The sequence below is a fragment of the Oculina patagonica genome, chromosome 5, assembly GCF_052425735.1.
Source record: "Oculina patagonica isolate OP01 chromosome 5, crgOcupat, whole genome shotgun sequence".
Taxonomy (NCBI): domain Eukaryota; kingdom Metazoa; phylum Cnidaria; class Anthozoa; order Scleractinia; family Oculinidae; genus Oculina; species Oculina patagonica.
Genome location: NC_135762.1, coordinates 3,425,705 through 3,445,947, shown reverse-complemented (window position 1 = coordinate 3,445,947; position 20,243 = coordinate 3,425,705). Strand labels below are relative to the sequence as shown.

Genomic DNA, 20,243 nt, shown 5'->3' with positions numbered 1-20,243 from the left:
AAAGGTGCGTCCTCCCGTGACGTAGCTCCCTTAAGTAATTCCTTCATTTAGTTTCTGTAGCAAAACGAGAAAGGTCTTATTCCCAAACAAATTTATGCATGCTCTTTTTCCATTTGTTTTCTCCGAATGTGGGAGGAAAAGCAGAACACAATATTCTCCCACATCCGGCATAGAGCATAAGTGATGCTCGAAGACACGGGCTCAAGAGCCGGAAAAATGATTAATTAATGCTTACGCGAAAACAGCCAGTAAAAATAAGTATAAGCTTGTTCCCGTGTCTTCTCGAGCTATATCCTAGAACATTTCAGCCGTAACCAACTTTCAGAAGTTGACTTTGGAAAACTCGATGAAAGTTGGTGTGAATTACCCGCTCAGTAGCTGCAGACTGCTTTCTCAGAGTTGACTTTCAATTTCTCGGAAAATAACGAATCGATAAGTAATGGTAACTGGAACTTAGTGGATTCCAATTCTGTCTGTAGCGATACAAATCGAGCTCCTGCGTTTCTGGCCTCTTTGTCATTGAACACTTAGCAGCTCGTGCTCCAATTTGGTAAAAAATTTGGTGTACTAAGATCTAATCAGATTCGAGAATTTTGATATATTAATGATTATATCGACAATCGATGTTAGAATCGATTACAGTCGATGACAATCGATCGATTGTTATCGAAGAGAAGCAAATATCCAGGCATTAGCAATAGACCATATTAGTATTCTCGGTATTGGACTGGAACTAGCTCGCAATGGAAGCTGATGCCAGGGAATATCATTAAAAAGAGTTTCATGTCATTTGCATTTGAAAAGATTACCCGCATTAGCCTCCATTGCAAGCTAGTTCCAGTCCAATACCGATAATACGGGTATGGTCTAACAACGCCTAAATTAAAAGGGGCAGATTTCTTCCCCGAAATTAAAAGCAAAGCCATTTGAATTGCTAGAAAGATAATCCACACAAAAGAACAGTGAGATTTCTTGAAAAGGAAGAGAGCAGGAGTTCGAGAAATCGGAAGTAAAACTGCAGTGTTCAACGAAGTGAAGCAAATCAAAGAGAAATGACTTTTTAAGTTCGGGAGGTTCGAGAAATTGTGGTTTACACTGAACACCTGACCATGTGGCCCTTCGTCTCAGTAAAAATACAATTTATGTAAAAAAAAATGTACGGAAGGAATTATGTTGTGGTTTAAATTTATCTTTGGTTTAAAGTTTTTCAAACCAGGTTTGATTTTTATTTCCCTTTAATTTGTTACAGATTATGAATATAATTACCCTGTGATAATGTATGAGACAAGGAAAAACCATTCACTTTACCTGACATTAACTATAAACTGAAGCGTGGTTTGTTTCTTGACACTCAAATCATACGAAAGAAATGTAGGGCCTGTTTATATGGAGGAGAGTTGTCTCTGGTAGAGAGGGTTACCCTCCAAACCGAGCCACCCCGGGCGAGGGAGCTTTTCAAAGGTTTCTTTATAAATAACTGCGAATCGTTTACATGAGAAATAGCAAAGTTGGCTCGGGGGTAGGGTGGCCCTGGGTGGAGGGTCACTCGCTTTGAACTGTAGGGTGATCCTGGGGAGCGAGCCAACTTTTCTCCATATAAACAGTTTGGTTATTTTCGCCTCGCCTACCAGGGACAAGTTGACAGATACGGAGCATGCGCAAACGCTAAAATCAGCAAAAACAAAATTGCAGATAAATTGAAATCGAAAACGACAGTAAATTTTCCAAAAAAATGGTCTTGGTCGACGATTCAGCGTTCCTGATTTTAGAAAAAGCAGTCATAATCGATGTTTCAAAACAACTCTCGCCAGTCTTTTGAACCGAGAGGGCCAGATTTTGTCTCGGTCAACAGGGACAACTTTCTCATCTAAACGCTTGGCAAAAGATGGCTCGGGGAAGAAGGTAACCCTCTTACCAGGGATAACTCTCCTCCATATGAACAGGCCCTCAGTTGAACAATTTGGCGCCAATTGATAACAAGTCATGATCAGAGTCCAAATGACTTGCTGGACTCGGACAATACTAATGCAATTTTCTTTGTTGAAGGAGAATAGTTCCAAAACTCTTGAGAATCGCGTTTCATTGAAACAATCGAAAACAATAAAAGCCGTCGGCGTCGCCTCTTGTTTTCGTCTTGTTTACTTGGAGACCCAAAAAACAATATTACTTAAACCACTAACCTTGACAATACATCTTATAGCTTTTCCAAGAATCGTACAATGTTATATTGGTAGATCAAATAACTTGAATAAGCTGACTTTAATAGCAATCTTTAGCTTCGTTTTTTGTTATCCCATTTCAAATTAAACCACGTGAATTATTTCTTTCAAATCCAAACATTTCACATAGGGCCTGTTTATATGGAGGAGTGTTGTCCCTGGTAGGAGGGCTACCCTCTCCCCCGAGCTATCTTTTGCCGAGCGTTTATATGAAAAAGTTGGCCTGTTGACCGAGCCAAAACTTGGCCCTCTCGGTTCAAAAGACTGGCGAGAGTTGTTTTGAAACATCTATTATGTCTGCCTTTTTTAAATAAGGAACGCTGAAACATCGACCACGACCATTTTTTAGACAAATTTACCGCCGACTTCGATTTCAATGTATCTGCAATTTTGTTTTGGTCGACTGCAGCGTTTCTGCATGCTCTGTATGTGTCAACTTGTCCCTGGTAGGCAAGGCGAAAATAACCAAACTGTTTATATGGAAAAAGTTGGCTCGCTCCCCAGGGTCATCCTACCTTCAAAGCGAGTGACCCTCCACCCAGGGTCACTCTGCCCCCCGAGCCAACTTTGCAATTTCTCATATAAACAGTTCGCAGCTATTTATAAAGAAACGTATGAAAAGCTCTCTCGCCCGGGGTGGCACGGTATGGAGGGTAACCCTCCTACCAGGGACAACTCTCCTCCATATAAACAGGCCCATAGAATTGTTAGAAAAATTCCCTAGAGAACGTCTCGTATGCTGAAATGGGCAATTTACATACGAACCTTAAGAGGTCTTTTTCGCGCTTTTTTCCGAGAGATAATTGCTTTTGTTGGGTTAACTTTTGTTCGAAACTTGAGTCCATATTTAATCTACATAACGACATTTTCGTGCTTATGTTTGGAACAATTCTTTAAAGAAAAGATTCTACTGTCTCGAAAAGCTGATGGTTGAAAGGAGTTCTGGTCTTTCTGTCTCAGTAGCTGCCTTTAATACTGTTAAGACCGTACGCCTTTAGCAGTTAAAAAGCACTGGGATTTTACTGCACGCCCTAATGCCCTGGCACGCAATAACGCGTGACACCCAATTTGCATTTATTCAAAAGATTTCGGTTTCAAAACCAACGGCATTGATTGTCTTTCAAACAAATTGCTTTAGCGTTGGCAGGGAATACAACTGACACTGTACTGAGAAGCTAGCTAGAGAAACATGAAGACTGTACTTGCATTCATCGTCCTGGGAACATTTTCTTTCTCGTTGGGCTTCCAACGGAGCTATCTGGAAGGTATGTATAGCTGTGCACATAAGTAAAGTAAATTCGAGCAGCGTTTAACAGAAACCGCGCTTGTAGAGTGCAAACATTGTTTGCCGAACATCTGAAACCGGTTTTGAAAGGCTCCTCAAACTCCTCATATGTGCAACTATGACAATTAAAAAGAAAGACGTTTTAAGAAAGTTATTATTGTTTTCATTTTCAAACTGGTGTGCCCTAGCAGGCCCAGTTTTAACAACCGGATAATTTGAACCACATTTTTGGCCACTTTACACGTTACAACATTGACTCATGTAGCGTAACACAAACACCGGATTTGCTATGTCTATGTAATCGAGCCAAATTTTTCTTGGAATTGAGCGGGGAGCTAGTTAAACAGGCATTTCACTGTAATTCTTTTTTTTTTCTTTTAACCGATGAACTGGTTTTATGGCAGTTCAATTTAACGGACTCCAATGTATATGCAAATTACTGATTAATTCAGTTTTATGACAAATGCCGTTCATATAAAAATTGGCGCGCTACAGATGAGTAATACCTGTTTATTAAATGTCTTAACATTAATTTCTGCGAGGAAAGTACACGGGGTTTTTTCTAAACTATGCAATACGACTTATCAATAACTAAATATTGAGGTTGCCGCTTCATTTGAGGTCAGTCACTGAAGGGATTAAACCATGACGCCGAGGGCGGAGTTTTTGTTGTTTTGTGGTGTATCGAATCTCTGTGCAGCATAATAATTTCAAACAAACAGAATAAATACAGTAAAAACCCGCGAGTAAGAACCTAACAACTGAGAACCTGTAAGGGTAAAATTTGCAAATTAGACCCCATTTTTATAAGAACCTATTTAGACTATTTAGTTCTTATTTTCTAAACTTGATTGAAAATGTTTACTTTTGCCGGAAAATAAGTTTGGACATAGGCTTTACTGCACATGCATACAATGTTATGTTCTAACGATTTGTGCTCCAATTTTACATAAACACTTGGTGGTATGTGAATTTTATACAAATAATAGGACGAATATCACTTAAAATTCTACCAGCAATTATGTTAATTTTCCTCGAGAAATAAGAATCTATTAAGAACCGAAAAAGCCTAAATTTGTGTTAACTACCATTTATGTAAGAACCTGCTTAGGCTAAAAAACTAGTTTTTACTCGAGGGTTTTTACTGTTAAGCTCAGGGCTTTCTTTCGGAAAAAACTAGGTTTTTACTCGAGAGTTTATTCTGCTTAGGCTAAAAAAACTAGGTGTTTACTCGAGGGTTTTTACTGTATAATCTCAGGGCTTTCTTTCGGAATTTAACGGTATGTAAGGTGCTTGCTTTTCCTGCTCCTTGGATTTTCCCCTAAACGTCCCGATCCCGCTCTGTGACGCCCGCCAAAAAAGTTAGCTGAATTTGTTGCCCTTGACTCAAGAAACATTTGTTATTTTTATTACAGGTTTATGGGAAGATCCGAATGAGAGAGCCTGGGACGAGCCAGAGTCCATTCGGCTCAACAGGAAAGTTTACCAGTGTACTGATAATATGGGGTGTGGCTGTCCCATGCTGCTTTGCACTGGAGATGAAAGTTGTACACGTCATGATGAAAACCCGATCAAATGCAAGCTGACCGAGGATTATGAAAACATCGACCTTCAAAACGCAAAAACGGGATTTTTTGTCAAGGGAGATTGTAAATGCAACACTTTGTAGCTGATGAACAGACACTGGCCCGACTCAACAAAGCAAAGCATATTGAAACTGCTGTAACTTTTTGCACTTTTGAAAGAACATAACTTTTTTTCCTCTTCAGTCTAGCTCGTGTCGTGTTTACCTACGCAGCAAATGTTATTTAACCAGCTCATATCAGTGTGAAATGCCGTTAAAATGTGTGATTGAATAAAATAAAAAACAAAACAAAACAAACAGTGCGAGTAAATTAAATAGAACAAAAGCAAATTGTCGATTGGATAGAAGACAAAAGTGTAGCTAACGGGCACGATAGTTAAATATTAAGAAAAGTAATTCACTGCATGGGACCTGAGGAAGAGAATGGTCTGGAATTTGGGCTTTTTCTGTTTTCTGGATGGGAGAATGGGATTTGATGCCCTGGGACTGAAAAAATCTCGAAACTGGGATGGGAAAATTTTTTGCACTCTCTAAGTCTCGAGTACTATTAAAAAATGAACATTCAGCTCTCACTCTACTTCACGTACAATTCAATCAACTTCGTTATAAGATTTGTCCGGCCATCTGCATGCCACTGAAGCGAGTGACGTTTTTGTCAGTTTTTCTGCATCGCCCCCATGTCATGTGCAATCCGATCAGTTGTTGCAGGTGCTCCCCCGGGGGGGGGGGAGAGGGGTAGACTTCCATATTAAAGGTGCGGGGATGTTCGTCGGAAATTTTCAAAGGACCCCTAAAAGAGACCATTCTGGACGTGGCTCGAGCTTTCTTTTTTGACCCCTAAATGATACCAAAACACGAAAAAAAAAAAGAATTTACATTTGTAAATTGCTACGTGTGCAACCCTAAACAAGACCTTGACGGCTAAATATATTGGCATTTTCCCGGAACACCCAAACCAAAAATTCCGAATTTACACCCCTAAGCGAGACGACGAGCATCCCCGCCCCTTTTTCACGTCGGAGCTTCCCCCCTCCGGGGGGGGGGGGGGAGGCAGGTGGATGTGCAAAGAATCCAAATGGCATCCAACCACTGTCTTTGTGCCAAGACATTGAAAATTGAACCTCTTTGAAGAAAGTTTCTCCTCCACAGTTGTGGAATCACTCGTACCGGCGCGCGCAGGATCAGTTGGGAAAACACTCGAAAAGCTTGTAAATCACTTGCATGACGTCTTTTGTGATTTACAAGCTTTTCTACAGTTTTTCTCGTGTTCTTCCAACATCACAAGTGGGTTTATTGCGCCGGTAAACCTATAGAAAGTGTGATCTTTTGCTCTTATTCAGTAAACTATAGGAAACGTTTGTCAAAAGACTAGAAATCGATTTCAAATTTCGTGTTCAAGTTGCTTATTCTAACACATTCATCGGAGGGCGCGGTAAATAAAATGCCATGCCAGCCCGGTGAAAACGGAAACTGCTTGTGGTTTTCTTTCTCATTATGTTAGTTTGTGCATTTTAGGATGTTTTTTAACCTGGCGTAAAAATCATTTTAGTGATCCCCGATGAGGTCGCATGCAGTTTGATAGAACTTAGAGTACAACCGGAGTAGGGAGGGGAGAGGCGATGCGTTACATTCCAATTGTCCGCTTCGGTGGAGGATGGTGTAATTATTAAAATGATAATTATGATGATTGCTGAAAAGTTATTATTATTAACATTATCCAAATTAATAAAAAGGAATTGATTAATTAATTTATTCTTTTCTTCTCTTGTCCTCGTTTTCGTGTCTTCTCCTATTTGGTCCTCGTAAAATCGTAAAGCTTCATGATGACCAGTCTCGATCAGACTCTTTGAAACTTTGTTTCACAAACTAATGAACCCTAGTTTCGTAAACTTGTTTCAATGATTTGGTTCTTCGAAGGCTCAATGCCAACTTTAATAACAATAACGTATCTGTATCAATTAAGCAATTATCTTTTATCAATTAGATCAGTTTTCAATTGAGTTTCGTAAAACCAAAACCAAAGTAATTACTCTGGCCAATCACAAAGGACACAGACAATCCAGTGAACCAATCAAAACGCGAAGCAAATACATGTAGTTAGCACGAAGCGCGGGAAAATGTGCGCGAGCGAGTCACGATTGGTTTTGTTTTTACTCCTGATTGGCTGAGAAAGTGGCGCGAGATTTTAAAGCGAATCACTAAGCGTAGTAATGCAAAACCAAAGCAAACGCAATTTACCTTCGACACTCAAGTGAAAACCGCTCTAATACATCTCAATTCATTTTACATTTGATTTTGTTCCTATACTTAATGTTTATTCATTATCACGTCTTTCTTCGCATTTTTAGCATATTATTAGTTTAGACACTGTAAACGACATCAGATATTAATTACAATTACAGTTCTGCTGTTTGAATTCCGCGACGAATTATTGTATTCTTAGGGCGCTTTCCATTAGCCAGAATGGCGGGCCGGTCCAGATCATTAGAGAAAAGAATTCCGTTGTTAGTTAGATTTGTCTTGTCAAATCAGTCAATGCATAAATATTATACACTGTTATGGTGGATTTGCGGGAACATCTCGTGAAAAAGGCCTATTTCACACTGATTCAAAACCACCGGTCGGCATGCCAGTCCTGTCTAATGGAAAGCGCCCTTAGTCTTCGCAAATGTTCTTCTCGCACAGCACATTTCACAGATTGCCAGTCAACTAATTACTTACATAAACCTTTTGCAGCTTGAATCTCAGTTAGTGCTTTCTGTAACGCAGATGTATAACATTCTTCAAGTTCTGCTGTATGGGGACCATCAAAAGCCTGAAAAATTAAAGAAAGAATTCCAAACAACCTTCCTGTAGTGGAAAATCTACCCCGCGGGTTTCTGCTTATATCAGAAGCATTCCCGTTTTGTCCAAGGGTGGAATACACTTGATGGCTATTCAAGCATGTCTGCGTGTTCCTTTTGGAGTATTCATGATCAGTTAAAGTGAATGGAGGCCCTTCCAGCGAGCGTGTTTCTCTTCCAAGCCGGTTGCGAGTTGCGTCGCAGCGAATGTCATAAGCGGAAGAAATGTCGATTGGTGGAGTGGACATGGGGTTTGTAATTTGTGAATTTTGAGGTACGGCCCTAAAACATTGGCTTGAGCCAGTTTGTTCAGTTACCATTGGTTGGTTTGCTGATAAAAATTGACGGCTGGTTTTCGTGCTTTGAACAAGACAAGATGAATTCTCGACAACAGGATAGCTCGGATTTTTCTCTTCCATCCAAGGCTGTTGCTGACTTCTAACTAGCTGCATCCCGTGCTGACCAAAACTTGGAGGTGCTGCAGAACCCTGTTCGCAAGGATCAGCTGCAGTCGGCCCATCTAGAATGGCAGCTATATCTTGGTAGAGGGACCCAGTTTGAGTATTCCTAAAGTCTTCAAAGGCAGTACTGCTCCAGAATACTACCAATGTCATCCCAGAACAGCTCTGTATGTTGTTCCTTGGTGACTCTACTGCTCATTCCACTCTCAGCAGTGTTCACCTGACCCCTGGACCTCTTACGTTTCTGAGCTCTTGCTGCGTCAGCGTCCTTCTTGATTTTGCCAATCTTTGAGTTGATACATGTCGACAGCACACAGTCCGATTTGGAACAATGAATACCATTTCTGGAAACTGTATGGTCACCAACTTGCAGCGTTGTTGCAGCCATATCAATGTCAGATCAACGACCACGTGGCACTAATAAGCAGAATAAATTACAAGCACATGTTAGTCAATAATTTGAAACCTTCTTTGTGCAGAATTGCAGTTATAAACTCACTCATTTTACCGACTGTCAGTGAGAGGAATTTGTTCGTTAATCCGACTATGAGTAAAATCAAATTCATCCGCCAAATAAAATCCCCTAAGAAATCATTTGATCAAGAGTAGTATTTTAAATAAAAAGAGACTGGATACGTAGGTTGCGGGACGATCAAACATTAAAGTCAATGTCACTCGACTGTCATTTATTTTGTTGTTATTTACTTTACCTACTTGCCGCTAATTAAGAGCATACGCACGTACATCAAATACCCTCCCTCCACTGTTTTTTTAAAAACAAAGATCTGGTTTCTTATAACGTCCCTTACACAGTCAATTATGAGAAGGTATAGGGGACGACATGATTTGTCTAACTTCCTTCTCTATTGTCAATAAAAAAAGGTATAGGGGACAAGGCCGTCACCGCAAATTGACGCGATGTACTGATCTAACTACAGAAACAAGGTATTGAGCACAGGCATCGTAGCAGTCAGTCTTTCACCCTTACACTAAATATAATCGCAACAACCGTTTTGTGGCAAACACATGCTACTTTTTACAATATTTGTTTCAGCCGCTAAAATATCGACTAAAACGTGCACCGTTAACTAGACAATCTTTCTACTAAGAGTTACTTTCTCGAAAGTAATCTTATCAGTTGTACAGCAGTGGTTATCAGGAATAGACCGCGGCAAGAGAAACTTTTGTACTTATTGATAGCCGTTAAAATGAGGCACGTCCGTGACAGAATTTGAATTTCTGACTCTTAAGCCTGGTTTTCACTAGCGACGCAAGCACAAGCGAAAGCACAAACGCAAGCACGCGAACAGGAAAAGAAATGACCCTTGTGCTTGGACACAGGTTCAAGCACAAGCATCAAAATTCAATGTGTTTGTGCTTTTGTTTGCGTCGAAGCCGTATTCACGGTGAAATAATAGCTGTTATCCTTACGCGTACAAGTGCTTGTGCTTGTGCGTGCGTCGCTAGTGAAAACCATGCAGGTTTTACTACATCACTGAAACATTACAAATTAAGGTCACTGAAAGCGAAGCCCTTATTTTTTGCTTATCATCGTTCATCGTTCTAAAATTGAAACTGGGAACTCTTTTGGGATTATAAGACTATAGTTGTAAACAAACAACTGAAAGTTAACAGCACAATGACAATTAGATTGATCGCTTACTAGAAAGAGCTTCAAATTTGGAAAAGCTTGTATTTTCTCCCTATTAGTGTTAGGGTATCTTTATTAATTTTTGACTCAAACGGAGCCCAAATGTAAAGGTAAAATTAGCCTTAGGCTAATTTAGTTCTCGGTCGCAGTTAACTGATTGATGCACTGTCATCTGAACTGATAGAAGGAAAAAGTGTCGATACTAAGTAAGTAGCGTTGTTTCAAAAAATGGTAAATAATAAGTAAAGAAGATCATCACAGTTATTAAGACCCTATTAACGCAACTTACGCAGCAAAAAGATTGTCATTTTAACGGTAAATAACTGATTAGTTTTTATCAGCAGTAATAGCCAGCCTGTTCGTTGACACTCTTAAATCAATATGAAGTCGTGTTAGTTCGTGGGCAAAACCATTCTCATGACAAGCTACCTTTTGTCTTCATGTGTACTTTTATGACTTTTCATTTTCCTTAATATTCGCTGGTACTAAGCTGCTGAATTCATACAACACATTCTTTGTACGAAGAACGTTTATTTTGGGAGCTCATCAGACTGAACGTTAATAATTTTTAGACCATTTCATATTACAGTGTGATTTTTTTATCGTTTTTAACCAACCATCACTCCGAAACGTGTTCAAATCGTAAATTTTCACTCGAACGCGCTCAGGTGTTAACAATTCATGTTCCGATTACAATTCGATTCATACCGATTAAAAATGTACAATGTAGTTGTCATTTTCACAATAAATAGAAAACATGAAGTTCTAACCTGTTCTTAAGGCTTCGGTCCTTTTTTTTTAAAAAAAAAAGTGTAAGAAACAATTTAGACCTTATCTAGTAGAATCCATAACATTCCATGAAAGATGCGACGATAACTAAACTGAGACAAAGTAAGAATGAGCTTACCTTTTTGACTTTGGAATAGTTTCAAGTTGAACGAGTTGAAGATTAAAAGTAAATGCCTATAAAACGCTCATTTTTATGTTACCAGGAACAATCAATTTTAAGGAGTGTAAACGCGTGGGTCATACATAGCATACGCCGCAAAGATGTTTTTGAAGAGGGCCTGTTTGTTCGATCCGACTCTCTGTATTACGGATGTTGATGTTTCGATTTCCGACCGACTGTTACGGATGTTATTGTTTGGAATATGATTTAGTTAAAACAAAGAAACCGCTCACAACTTGCAGTGTTAACTGATAAAAGTACGGTAAGAAAAAAAACGTAAAGCGTACCTACGGTGATTTAGGAAAAAGGTGAAGCATTATAAGTAGCGTGTTCATCAACTGAAGTCATCACAACTAACACACTAGTACTCGTACTGAGGGGCTAGTTTGTAAAAACAGTTTTCGTTATCAAGTGGTACTTTGAACAAAATTCACTTCCTTTGAAGAAATTCAGTGACCTCCTTTTTCATGTCCCTAACTTAGCCTGCGAGTAGGCACACACGTCTCCTTTCCGGCTCGTTTTGCTCGCTAACTTCGCCACTCCCTAGGCGCTATGCACTCACTCATGTATCCCCAAACGTGAGCCTGTTCGCAGGCTATTCCTTGTTTAGAGATGCATGATCATCAGAGCCTATAGCCCGAGTTCTCAGGAAGTTTAAACTGTGAACAATCCATTATTAAATTTGTTCTACTCCCAAAGTAGCGGTTTTACAATCGAACATGGCTGTTTAGATACATTCAGAACAAAATCAAATAGATGATCTATTTTATTGGCAGTCTTTAAACTATTCTGTTTAGTTATGTTATAATTATCTATTTCCGAGAAATTGAGTGATCTTCACACTCGCCCATCAAAAGCGCCTGTATTGCAGGCCAACCCTTTGTTTGAAAATGAGTTTGGTTTATATAAAATGAACTTATGCACCTAATGAGAGTTTCTGCGCCAGTCTTCATTTTAAAATGGAGCCAAAAAGGAACCGGTACTAGGAAATGGCCTATTTATTTAATGGTTCAGTGTGTTATATCAAAAAATTTCACTTTGCCTCGCCCTAGGCACTGCCTAGAAAAGGCGTGCCAAACTGAAACGGAAAAAAGTATATTCACAAGTTTAATGATACCACTTCCTTACTAACTCCAAGCAAAAGTTATAGGTATGTGAATAAAGAATCAATGGATCCCCTTATGCACGTACGCAAAGTGAAGCAAACGTGTCGGATAAACAATTTTTTTTTCTCTCCGACTTCGCCCTCCCTGGGTGCCCTCGCACACAGTGTTCCCCCGGCCTGTTCGCAGGCTTTCCTGTTAGGGTCATCGCCTTGCCGAGTCTCAAGTTGACTGTGAACAATTTATTTAGTCAAACATGTAATAGCTATGGATGCCATGTAAATACGGGTCACCATTGAGATCTTGATCGCGTGCAAGGCTATTTTGATTTCAGAATTGGCAACTTTCGGCTTTCCTGTTTCCACCATTTCATTGATAACCCCGAAAAAAGTTATCTCCGCAATCAAAGACTCGCGTGCCATTCGCCCGTACTCGTCTGAAATTGGTTAAAGTTGGTTAAATTGGTTAGAATGAAATTGGTTAAATTTCGAAGCAAAATATTTCATTAGCCAAAGTCAAAAATGAAAATCTACAACTTGCTGATTAAAGAAATCGTTATTGACAAGTTTTATATATTCACTAGCTTAATCTAGTACCGTAAGCTGATGTTATATATCTTCTCAGATCTGCAAGAGAACTAAATCTATCCATAATGTTCTGTGGGCTTCACCAATCAAGAAGCGATTTTTCGAATCAAAAGAACACTGGCAATCCGAAATCAACGAGCCCAAACATAACTGGACTTGTCATGGAAAAAATAACTTGAATGAAAAGAACGGATGACCCTTATTTTAACGCAATGTACTACTTTGTTCTGATATAATACAAATTGTTTTTAGCACGTAACTAAGACTGATATCTTTCGCGACGTTTAATAAAAACGTTTTTATCAACGGAGGGAATTTAAAATGGAACGCCATGAGTAAAAGGGGAGCCCTATGTCACGGTATTTTAGGTAATTCTATATATTTTCGTTAATTAAGAGCTCTAAACATTAAATTGGCAGAGCAAAAATCTTTTATTGGCGCCACATAACAAACAAGGATGGTTTTCAAGCATATACAAATTGAGATAAACTTGAAAAAAGTCGGGCCGACGTTTTTCAAGATTACCCGAACGCAATCCGTTTTAATCTTTTCGAATTTTGCCCATCCATGCCCCTTTTTGGCCTTTCTGTGTTTCTTTTAAGTTCTTCTACAGCATTACGCCGTTATTGTGATATTTCAGTTAATCCTATCCTATGAACAGTTGGCCGAATTGCTTAAAATTGCGTGACATATCCCTTTAAACCTCTCTAATACGGACACCGAAGGGACAGAGCAAAGTGTCCGTATTAGGGTGGTGTTCGTATTATGAAGGTCAACAAGATGAAGTCACTTGAATGACTCTACTGACAGTTTTAAATGATCAGTAAATAAGAACTGGCCTACACTCGTGTTATAACTACATCTAAATTGATCAATATAAAGCACTGAGACACGGCCTATCAGTAGAGTATTAACATTTTCCATTTCAGCTACATGGCTGTTTAAAAACGAAATGATCTACAACGGAATGCTGCATTGAAAAAGTTATATAAATGACAATTAAAAACATATAAGGTGTATAAAGCGTCGTTGTTTTTGTAACCACAAGCTATATACACAAACTATCATCACCTGATAGCCTGATTTTCCGTAATTAAATGGTTAAAAGTTCTATCTGTTGTCCGTATTAGAGAGGGTCCGTACTGAAAGGTCTACAAAATAATACAAAGAATCGAAAAAAGGAAAGGTCTGGGCTTTGGTTGGAGGAAACTCATCAACGGGATACCCATTGTAAGTAATTTAACTCTTTCAGTGCTAAAGTCGACTTTTATCGACATTTGGAAGAGCAGTCAATAAACCACTTGTGACGTCATAAATTTGAAAGTCAGCAGATTTTGGTGTTAAGCAGCTGTTAAAGCTAGGTTTGACCTTTTCACAGAACTATTCATTTTGCTTATGGGTCGCATCCTGACAGAGCTAATCGAGAAAAGTCAATCGCTTCAGGGTTTACCAATGTCTTTTGTCAAAACTTGTTTGGTATAAAGGAAGAACGGATACAGTAGAAAGGAGTGGAAATAACAAAGCCGAGAAAAACGAAAAGAAGAGGAGCAAGGAAAAGAAATGGAAACGATTTTGCAAAAATGGTGCTGTAGGGGTGCGCAGCCCGTTCGTTGAGACTAAATCTGACTGGAATTGAAATGAAATAAGAAATTGCGAAAAGCAGAACATAGGAAAGGCTTGGCATTCTCTGCCCTTCAGTCAAAGTTCTAGTACACGGGACAATTACATGCTATGATTAAAGCCATTTCCTGCCATACATAACGTGAACTAGCTTGGCATTTAACTGTTATTAGTATTAATCCAAAAACAAAAAAAAAAAAAAAAAACCCCCTTTTAATCCTCTTATACTAAACCCGTTACCCGTCTAGACGAGTTTCGACAAAGATTTTGTTGCTCGTCTGGTTATGCGTCTCTAGTATAAAGACGGGCACAAGACGCGTTACCCGTCTAGACGAGCTACTTTTCGAAATGCGTCTTGAAAGCCGGATAACGAAAGGAAGCTCGTCTAGACGCGTAACGCGTCTTGTGCCCGTCTTTATACTAGAGACGCATAACCAGACGAGCAACAAAATCTTTGTCGAAACTCGTCTAGACGGATAACGCGTCTCTAGTATAAAAACGGCCATTTTATTTTTTGTGATAGAACGCTAGTAGATTTATACTAATCGCTGATAGAATTAAAGATTAATTTTTCTTCATTTTTGGCTTATATGTACGTGTAAAATTGTAGGTTTTTTGGCTGCAGTCCTTTAAGAGTTTCTACTAAAACAAGTTAGACTACGAGCCCGAGTTTTCTATGAGCGAATAGTCAACGAGGCGCAGATACCTTCTGTGAAAACGTTGACGCATAAATGATTTGTCACCGTCATGCAAAAGAAATGTTCTTTTCCGTTAAGTTATCATGCCAATTCATTCATAAAAGCCGACGAAAACCAGTTGATTTTCATAGAAATTGTGGACTTGTCAGTCAAACGCAAAGATTGTATCTAACGGAAAGACCTTACAATTACTGAACAGTACAGGCTAGATAAATCTTGCGGTTTTGAACTTTTCGCCAGTTTGTTAATATGTTTAGTATAGGTTGTTCAGTCAACAGCGAACCATAACTTAAAAGATACAAAAATAAGGTTTGCTTACCTTCTCCGCAGACAACAGGATACAGCTATACAACATAAATCAGCACATGTAATCGTTGATATTTATATCACCAAGAACTGTGATTTGAGGGGGCGAAGTAAAATGTATCTATGATGCACGGGTTCAACTATGTGATCTAAAAATATTGTTTAAGATAAAACGGATGTTATTGTTAAACGGCTCACCATCTAGTTCAGTTTGGATAAAAATGTACGCCCACCGAAAATAATAAAAACCCCTGACGATGATTTGAGAAGAAAAAAGAAAAGCATTTCTATGTAATGTGTACATTTTGAACACTAAGTGATACAGTGAGAAGTAATCCGCTATAAAAGTGACATGGTATCAGAAACGGACAATTATAAACCTAAAATACTGGCAATTGCAGCTCTTTTCGCATTCAACGACCACCTAAGTGATCGGCTCTGGTGACCCTAGGCCTATTTACGCCCACCCTCACAAAACCTTGTTTATTTTCTCAGTGACCCTTTGTAAATTAACAGCCTGAATTCCAAATACTTGAACTAATCCCTCTTTCAACGAGAGTCTCGCGATCGAGAAAAGCATTCCTAGCACCAGTCCCTGCGCTGGGTAGTCTTTTTCGCGCAATTCAAGGAGCTTCGCTGTTTGACTATTTATTCAGAAAAGACAGTCCACAATCTATTATCTGGATTCCTAACTGAGATTCGCGGAAAACAGAACTTATAGGGAAAGCTGTCTACTGTCGGTTGCATCTAAACGTGATGAACACGTGACATGAAGTTTGACCTTAGTGGGAGTTATTGAAAAGTGAATGAAAACAAAACATAACTTAAAAACTCTTTTCTTTTATGAAAGTGTGATGCAATCTTTCAAACATTAATGAGGAAAAAAGTGGAATACACTGACTTCTGTCTTTACCTCACTTTCACTGTGCTTATCTACTACAAACATTCTTGTCTTTCACCCAAACGCTCGCGTGTTTAGTTTAGTCACTTGTTTTTCTTGCGGCTTTGAATTTTTCGGCAATTTGTTAATGCGTTTAGTATAGGTTGTTGAGTCAACAGCACTTGCCCTTGTAAATCAATCTACAACAAGTTGTTTACAAAGTATACACAGTGGAACCGCCGCCGGCCACGAAAATTTGGTCGTATTAACGGTGTAGAGTCAAATTGTTGTGCTACACCTTACTAAAAAATGTCATTACAACTATATGTATTTTTAATTCCGCTAAAAATCAACCCTTTTTTAGATAATAAACAAACTTAAAACTGCACTTCGTTGCACATGCAAAGCCACTAAACAAAACCGAGGAATGAATAAAACACTTCTTTATGTTCCTTGATTTGATATCAAAGAAAAAGGCTTGTAGTTAAATGTTTCGAAGAACCGTTTTCTAGATTCACAACACTAGTTCACAACACTTTACACGATTATTGCAAAGTTCAAACGGTTTAAAACAAGGCTGTGAACTTCAAATGGATTCGCCTTTGCTCAAGCCAATCATTTTGTGCACAGCTAGAAATAATTTTTGTGAGTTCATTTGCAGTTTTCACAAGCATTTGCCTCTAGAAAATGCAAAACATCTTGATTCGGCAGATTTACCACTGATGATACCTTAAGGTTACTATTTTTAGCGGCTACTAATTTTAGCGATTTTTTCAGAGCAAGATTTCGCGACTATTTAATTTAGCGATTTTCCAAAAAAAATTAAAAAGTTAGTGATATTGTGTAAACCAGTTTTAATGAACATACATGCTAAGATGGAAATATAAACGTTCAGTAAAAGAACAAATTCACTTGAAATCAAGCGAACATTTGCATTGCCAGAATTCCGAAAGAAGTTACCGACATCTATTTTTAAAAGAATTTAATTTCAGTAAGTCGACAATGCTGATTTTGTTTCCCTTTGGGGTAAGAGGGGCGGTCCTTCAATTTAACAAGTATTTAATTTGACCGCGACAAATTTTAGCGAGTATTAAATTTATCGATTTTAGCCGAACTCGCTAAATCGCCAAAATTGAGGGTCTGAATGGGGTTAACCGACTACCGACAAAGGGCGAAAAATATAACCGACAAACGACAAAATAATTAAATTTTAACTGACTACCGACATGAGGACCCTCCAATTCATACCCGACTAGCGACAAACGGCGAAAAATATAACTGACAACCGACAAAGTAATAAAATTTTAACTGACTACCGACATGTGGACCCCCCCCCCCCCCCCCCCATTCAGACCCTCAAAATTAGTAGCCGCTAACAACTGGTCCTTAAGGTAGGCTTTCCATTCCCTCCACTGGCTTTAACGGAGAATGCACCTGCATGTTTGTGCATCCTTTCTGCTGAAGACCGTAACGCGTATTTCCGGGTTTAATATCAAATGAACACGCTAATCAGTAACTACAAAATCTTTGCCTAATGGCTCCTGGTCCCCGGGGTTTTGGGCATAAAAGAGGGGAAAGGGTCATTTTGCATTTTTTTAACCGATGTGTTGACCCTTTCGCCTCGTTCGCATACCTTCTCAACAAAAGAATATATTATCGCAGGCTCAACTACAATAACAGCTATTGTTCAACATTCCGGCAATCGTTATTGTTTGTCAGATTGCGTCTGTTTTCATTCAGCAGTCTCGCCAGGCATTTTGACTGGTCATATTATACGGGGTGATCTCATAAAAAAATAGCGACTAAGAACTCCAAAAGGCGGTCGTAGGTCGTAATAACTGGGTGTTCGGAATGGGATTAACGGGATTTTGAGATAACAAAATGAGTGGCAGAGTGGGCTTCTGTTCGGGCCACAAAAAGTGGTTGTAATAACGGGTGGACGTGTAACGTGTTAACGGGTGGAAGTGTAACGCGGTAATGGGTGGTCGTATGGCAGGGTTCCACTGTACGCTCTCTAGTTATTTACACCTTACAAGTTAGTTAAAGAAAAAGAAAAAAGAAGTGAAAATTAGAATAGGTTATCACAAACTATTGATTCAAACTGGCAGATATGATCAAATTCCGAGGGTTAATAGGCTCTTTCCCGCTTGTGGATGTAATCAGATTGAAGATGAAATTCATTTACTTTCCATTGCACTAAAAGTACTCAATTTTTAGGGACGAATTTTACAGGAAAATAGAGTATCACTTACCGTATATTAAACAATAACCTCCTTCACAGTTCACAAGCCACCAAAAAATTAATGAAGTCTGCAAATTATTGTGTTAATATTCAACTGAAGAAGTTCATTTTGACATGCTTAGTTTTACGTAATAATCTACCAAATCAAACTGACGTAACATAATTGATTTTTTTTTTCATTGTTATACATGAATACGATTATTATCAGTCTTGCTTTAGTTAAGTTTTATACTTTTGCAATACTATATTTATGGTCATGCAAATAACGCTTTTTGTTGTTGCCTTAATTGTTGACTGTATGTAAAGTACAAACGTGTAAAGCATGACCTTTCTTCAGTGGGGGCCTCTCCAGTGTTATGAGCAACAGAAGAAGGTTAATACTGATCCGACAGGTTTAGTTTCTTTTCCTTTTCTTTTTTGTAGATGTGATTCATTCTTTCCAACATAAACGAGAAAGACGGTAGAATACACTGTCTTAAATCTACCTTACTTTCACTGTGCTTATGTATCACCCAAACATTAACTTTATCTAGTGGCTTCTTTAGCTGGTTTCTTGTTTTTCTTGCGGCTTTGAATTTTTCGCCAAATTGTTAATGCGTTAAGCTAGCTTTTAGTGTAGGTTGTTAGGACAATAGCACTTGCCCTTGAAAAACAATCTACGGCAAGTTGTTTACAAAATATATGTATCACATAACTAGAGAGCTATGTCTGGCATTAAGATAAGTCAGAGATTTATTATCCTTTTAGTAATGGTCACAAGTAAGGCCTACCTTGTAATATGATGGGCTTTCACGTGACTAATGCACCAGTCGGGAACTTCCTACTGTGCCAATTTGCCTTCCTTTTTCTTTCCTGGCTGTTTCTACAACATGCACTCAGTGTAGAGCGAAGTTCTAATAGATAACGAAGATAAATCATCCCTAGGGTCTTCAATCCAGCATTAAAATTGCCGCGGCCATTACCGATACTATACCTAGCTAGACATAACAGTTTTATACAGGCGAACCCAACACTCAGAGGTGATGTGTTTCTGAAATGTTTTTCAAATTTCGCTTCTTGCAAGGTTCAGCAAAAAGCCAACTCTGTGCAGTTAACGAGAGTTTGACCAATCACGAGAAAGAAATCATACACATGATTAACAAAAAATGCATTTCGTCTATTCCAAGTCCAATAATGTTGCCTAAAAATACTCTGTAATAAGACGAATAAACCACACACCAATTTTTTTTTTACAGCTAAGTATGCACTTCAGGCTAGTTTGTCATAAACAACAGAATTTGACTCCTACTACTTCTTAGAAAAAAAAAGCACTGGTAAATGGTGTTTGTTAAACCATCTTAGCTCAAAGTGTCATCGAAGAGATATTGTTTATAAAGCACGAGACTATCTAGAGTCATTACTCTGAGAATCAAAACTTCGTGCAAAGAGGAATACTTACCTTCTTGAGTAGCTCCTGGACTTCGGATTGTCGGAAATTTCAAAGTTAGTGGAAATTGTCATTTTTTATATTCGCGCAGGCGGGACTTATTTTCGTTTAAGGCCGGCAGAGGGCAAAGCACTTATGGGATTTACTGTAGATTCTTTATTCTTCGTCACGTTCCATGAGAAATGATTATTTCAGCGAAATACTCTTCCAGAGAATAACTCCTACTACTGGGGTGTCTGGAAAACCCGAATAGCGAATAGCGAATAATACAAATAGTGCGAATAGTGCGAATAGTACGAATAGTCGAGAAAAGTGACGAATAGTGACGAATAGTCGCGAATAGTGACGAATAGTCGCGAATAGTGACGAATAGTCGCGAATAGTGCGA

The 20,243-nt window shown here is 38.7% G+C and overlaps 2 protein-coding genes and 1 pseudogene across 3 annotated transcripts in view; 1 reads left to right on the top strand and 2 right to left on the bottom strand.

The window, feature by feature from the left end:
- Positions 1-2,780: 2,780 nt before the first annotated feature.
- Positions 2,781-20,243, bottom strand: part of LOC144654862 (RNA-splicing ligase RtcB-like) — a 176,424-nt gene continuing 158,961 nt past the window's right edge. Inside the window, exon 9 of the mRNA XM_078515095.1 lies at positions 2,781-2,795. The gene's annotated coding sequence lies outside the window, so the exon portion shown is untranslated. The remainder of the gene's footprint in view (positions 2,796-20,243) is intronic.
- LOC144654520 (uncharacterized) lies at positions 3,326-5,376 on the top strand. Its single transcript, XM_078514672.1, has 2 exons — positions 3,326-3,484; positions 4,920-5,376. The coding sequence occupies exons 1-2, from the start codon at positions 3,409-3,411 to the stop codon at positions 5,171-5,173; spliced, it is 330 nt and encodes a 109-aa protein (XP_078370798.1). The 5' UTR covers positions 3,326-3,408; the 3' UTR covers positions 5,174-5,376.
- LOC144654889 (uncharacterized) lies at positions 7,348-19,915 on the bottom strand (annotated as a pseudogene). Its single transcript, XR_013571010.1, has 3 exons — positions 19,868-19,915; positions 19,200-19,322; positions 7,348-8,810 (listed from the first exon to the last, which is right to left on the bottom strand). The product of XR_013571010.1 is annotated as an uncharacterized LOC144654889 (transcript).

Excerpts from the sequence above, each read along its gene's own strand:
- LOC144654520 (XM_078514672.1), top strand. The coding sequence starts at position 3,409 with ATGAAGACTGTACTTGCATTCATCGTCCTGGGAACATTTTCTTTCTCG. Across the intron at positions 3,485-4,919 it reads CCAACGGAGCTATCTGGAAG|GTTTATGGGAAGATCCGAAT; the intron begins GTATGTATAGCT and ends TTTTTATTACAG.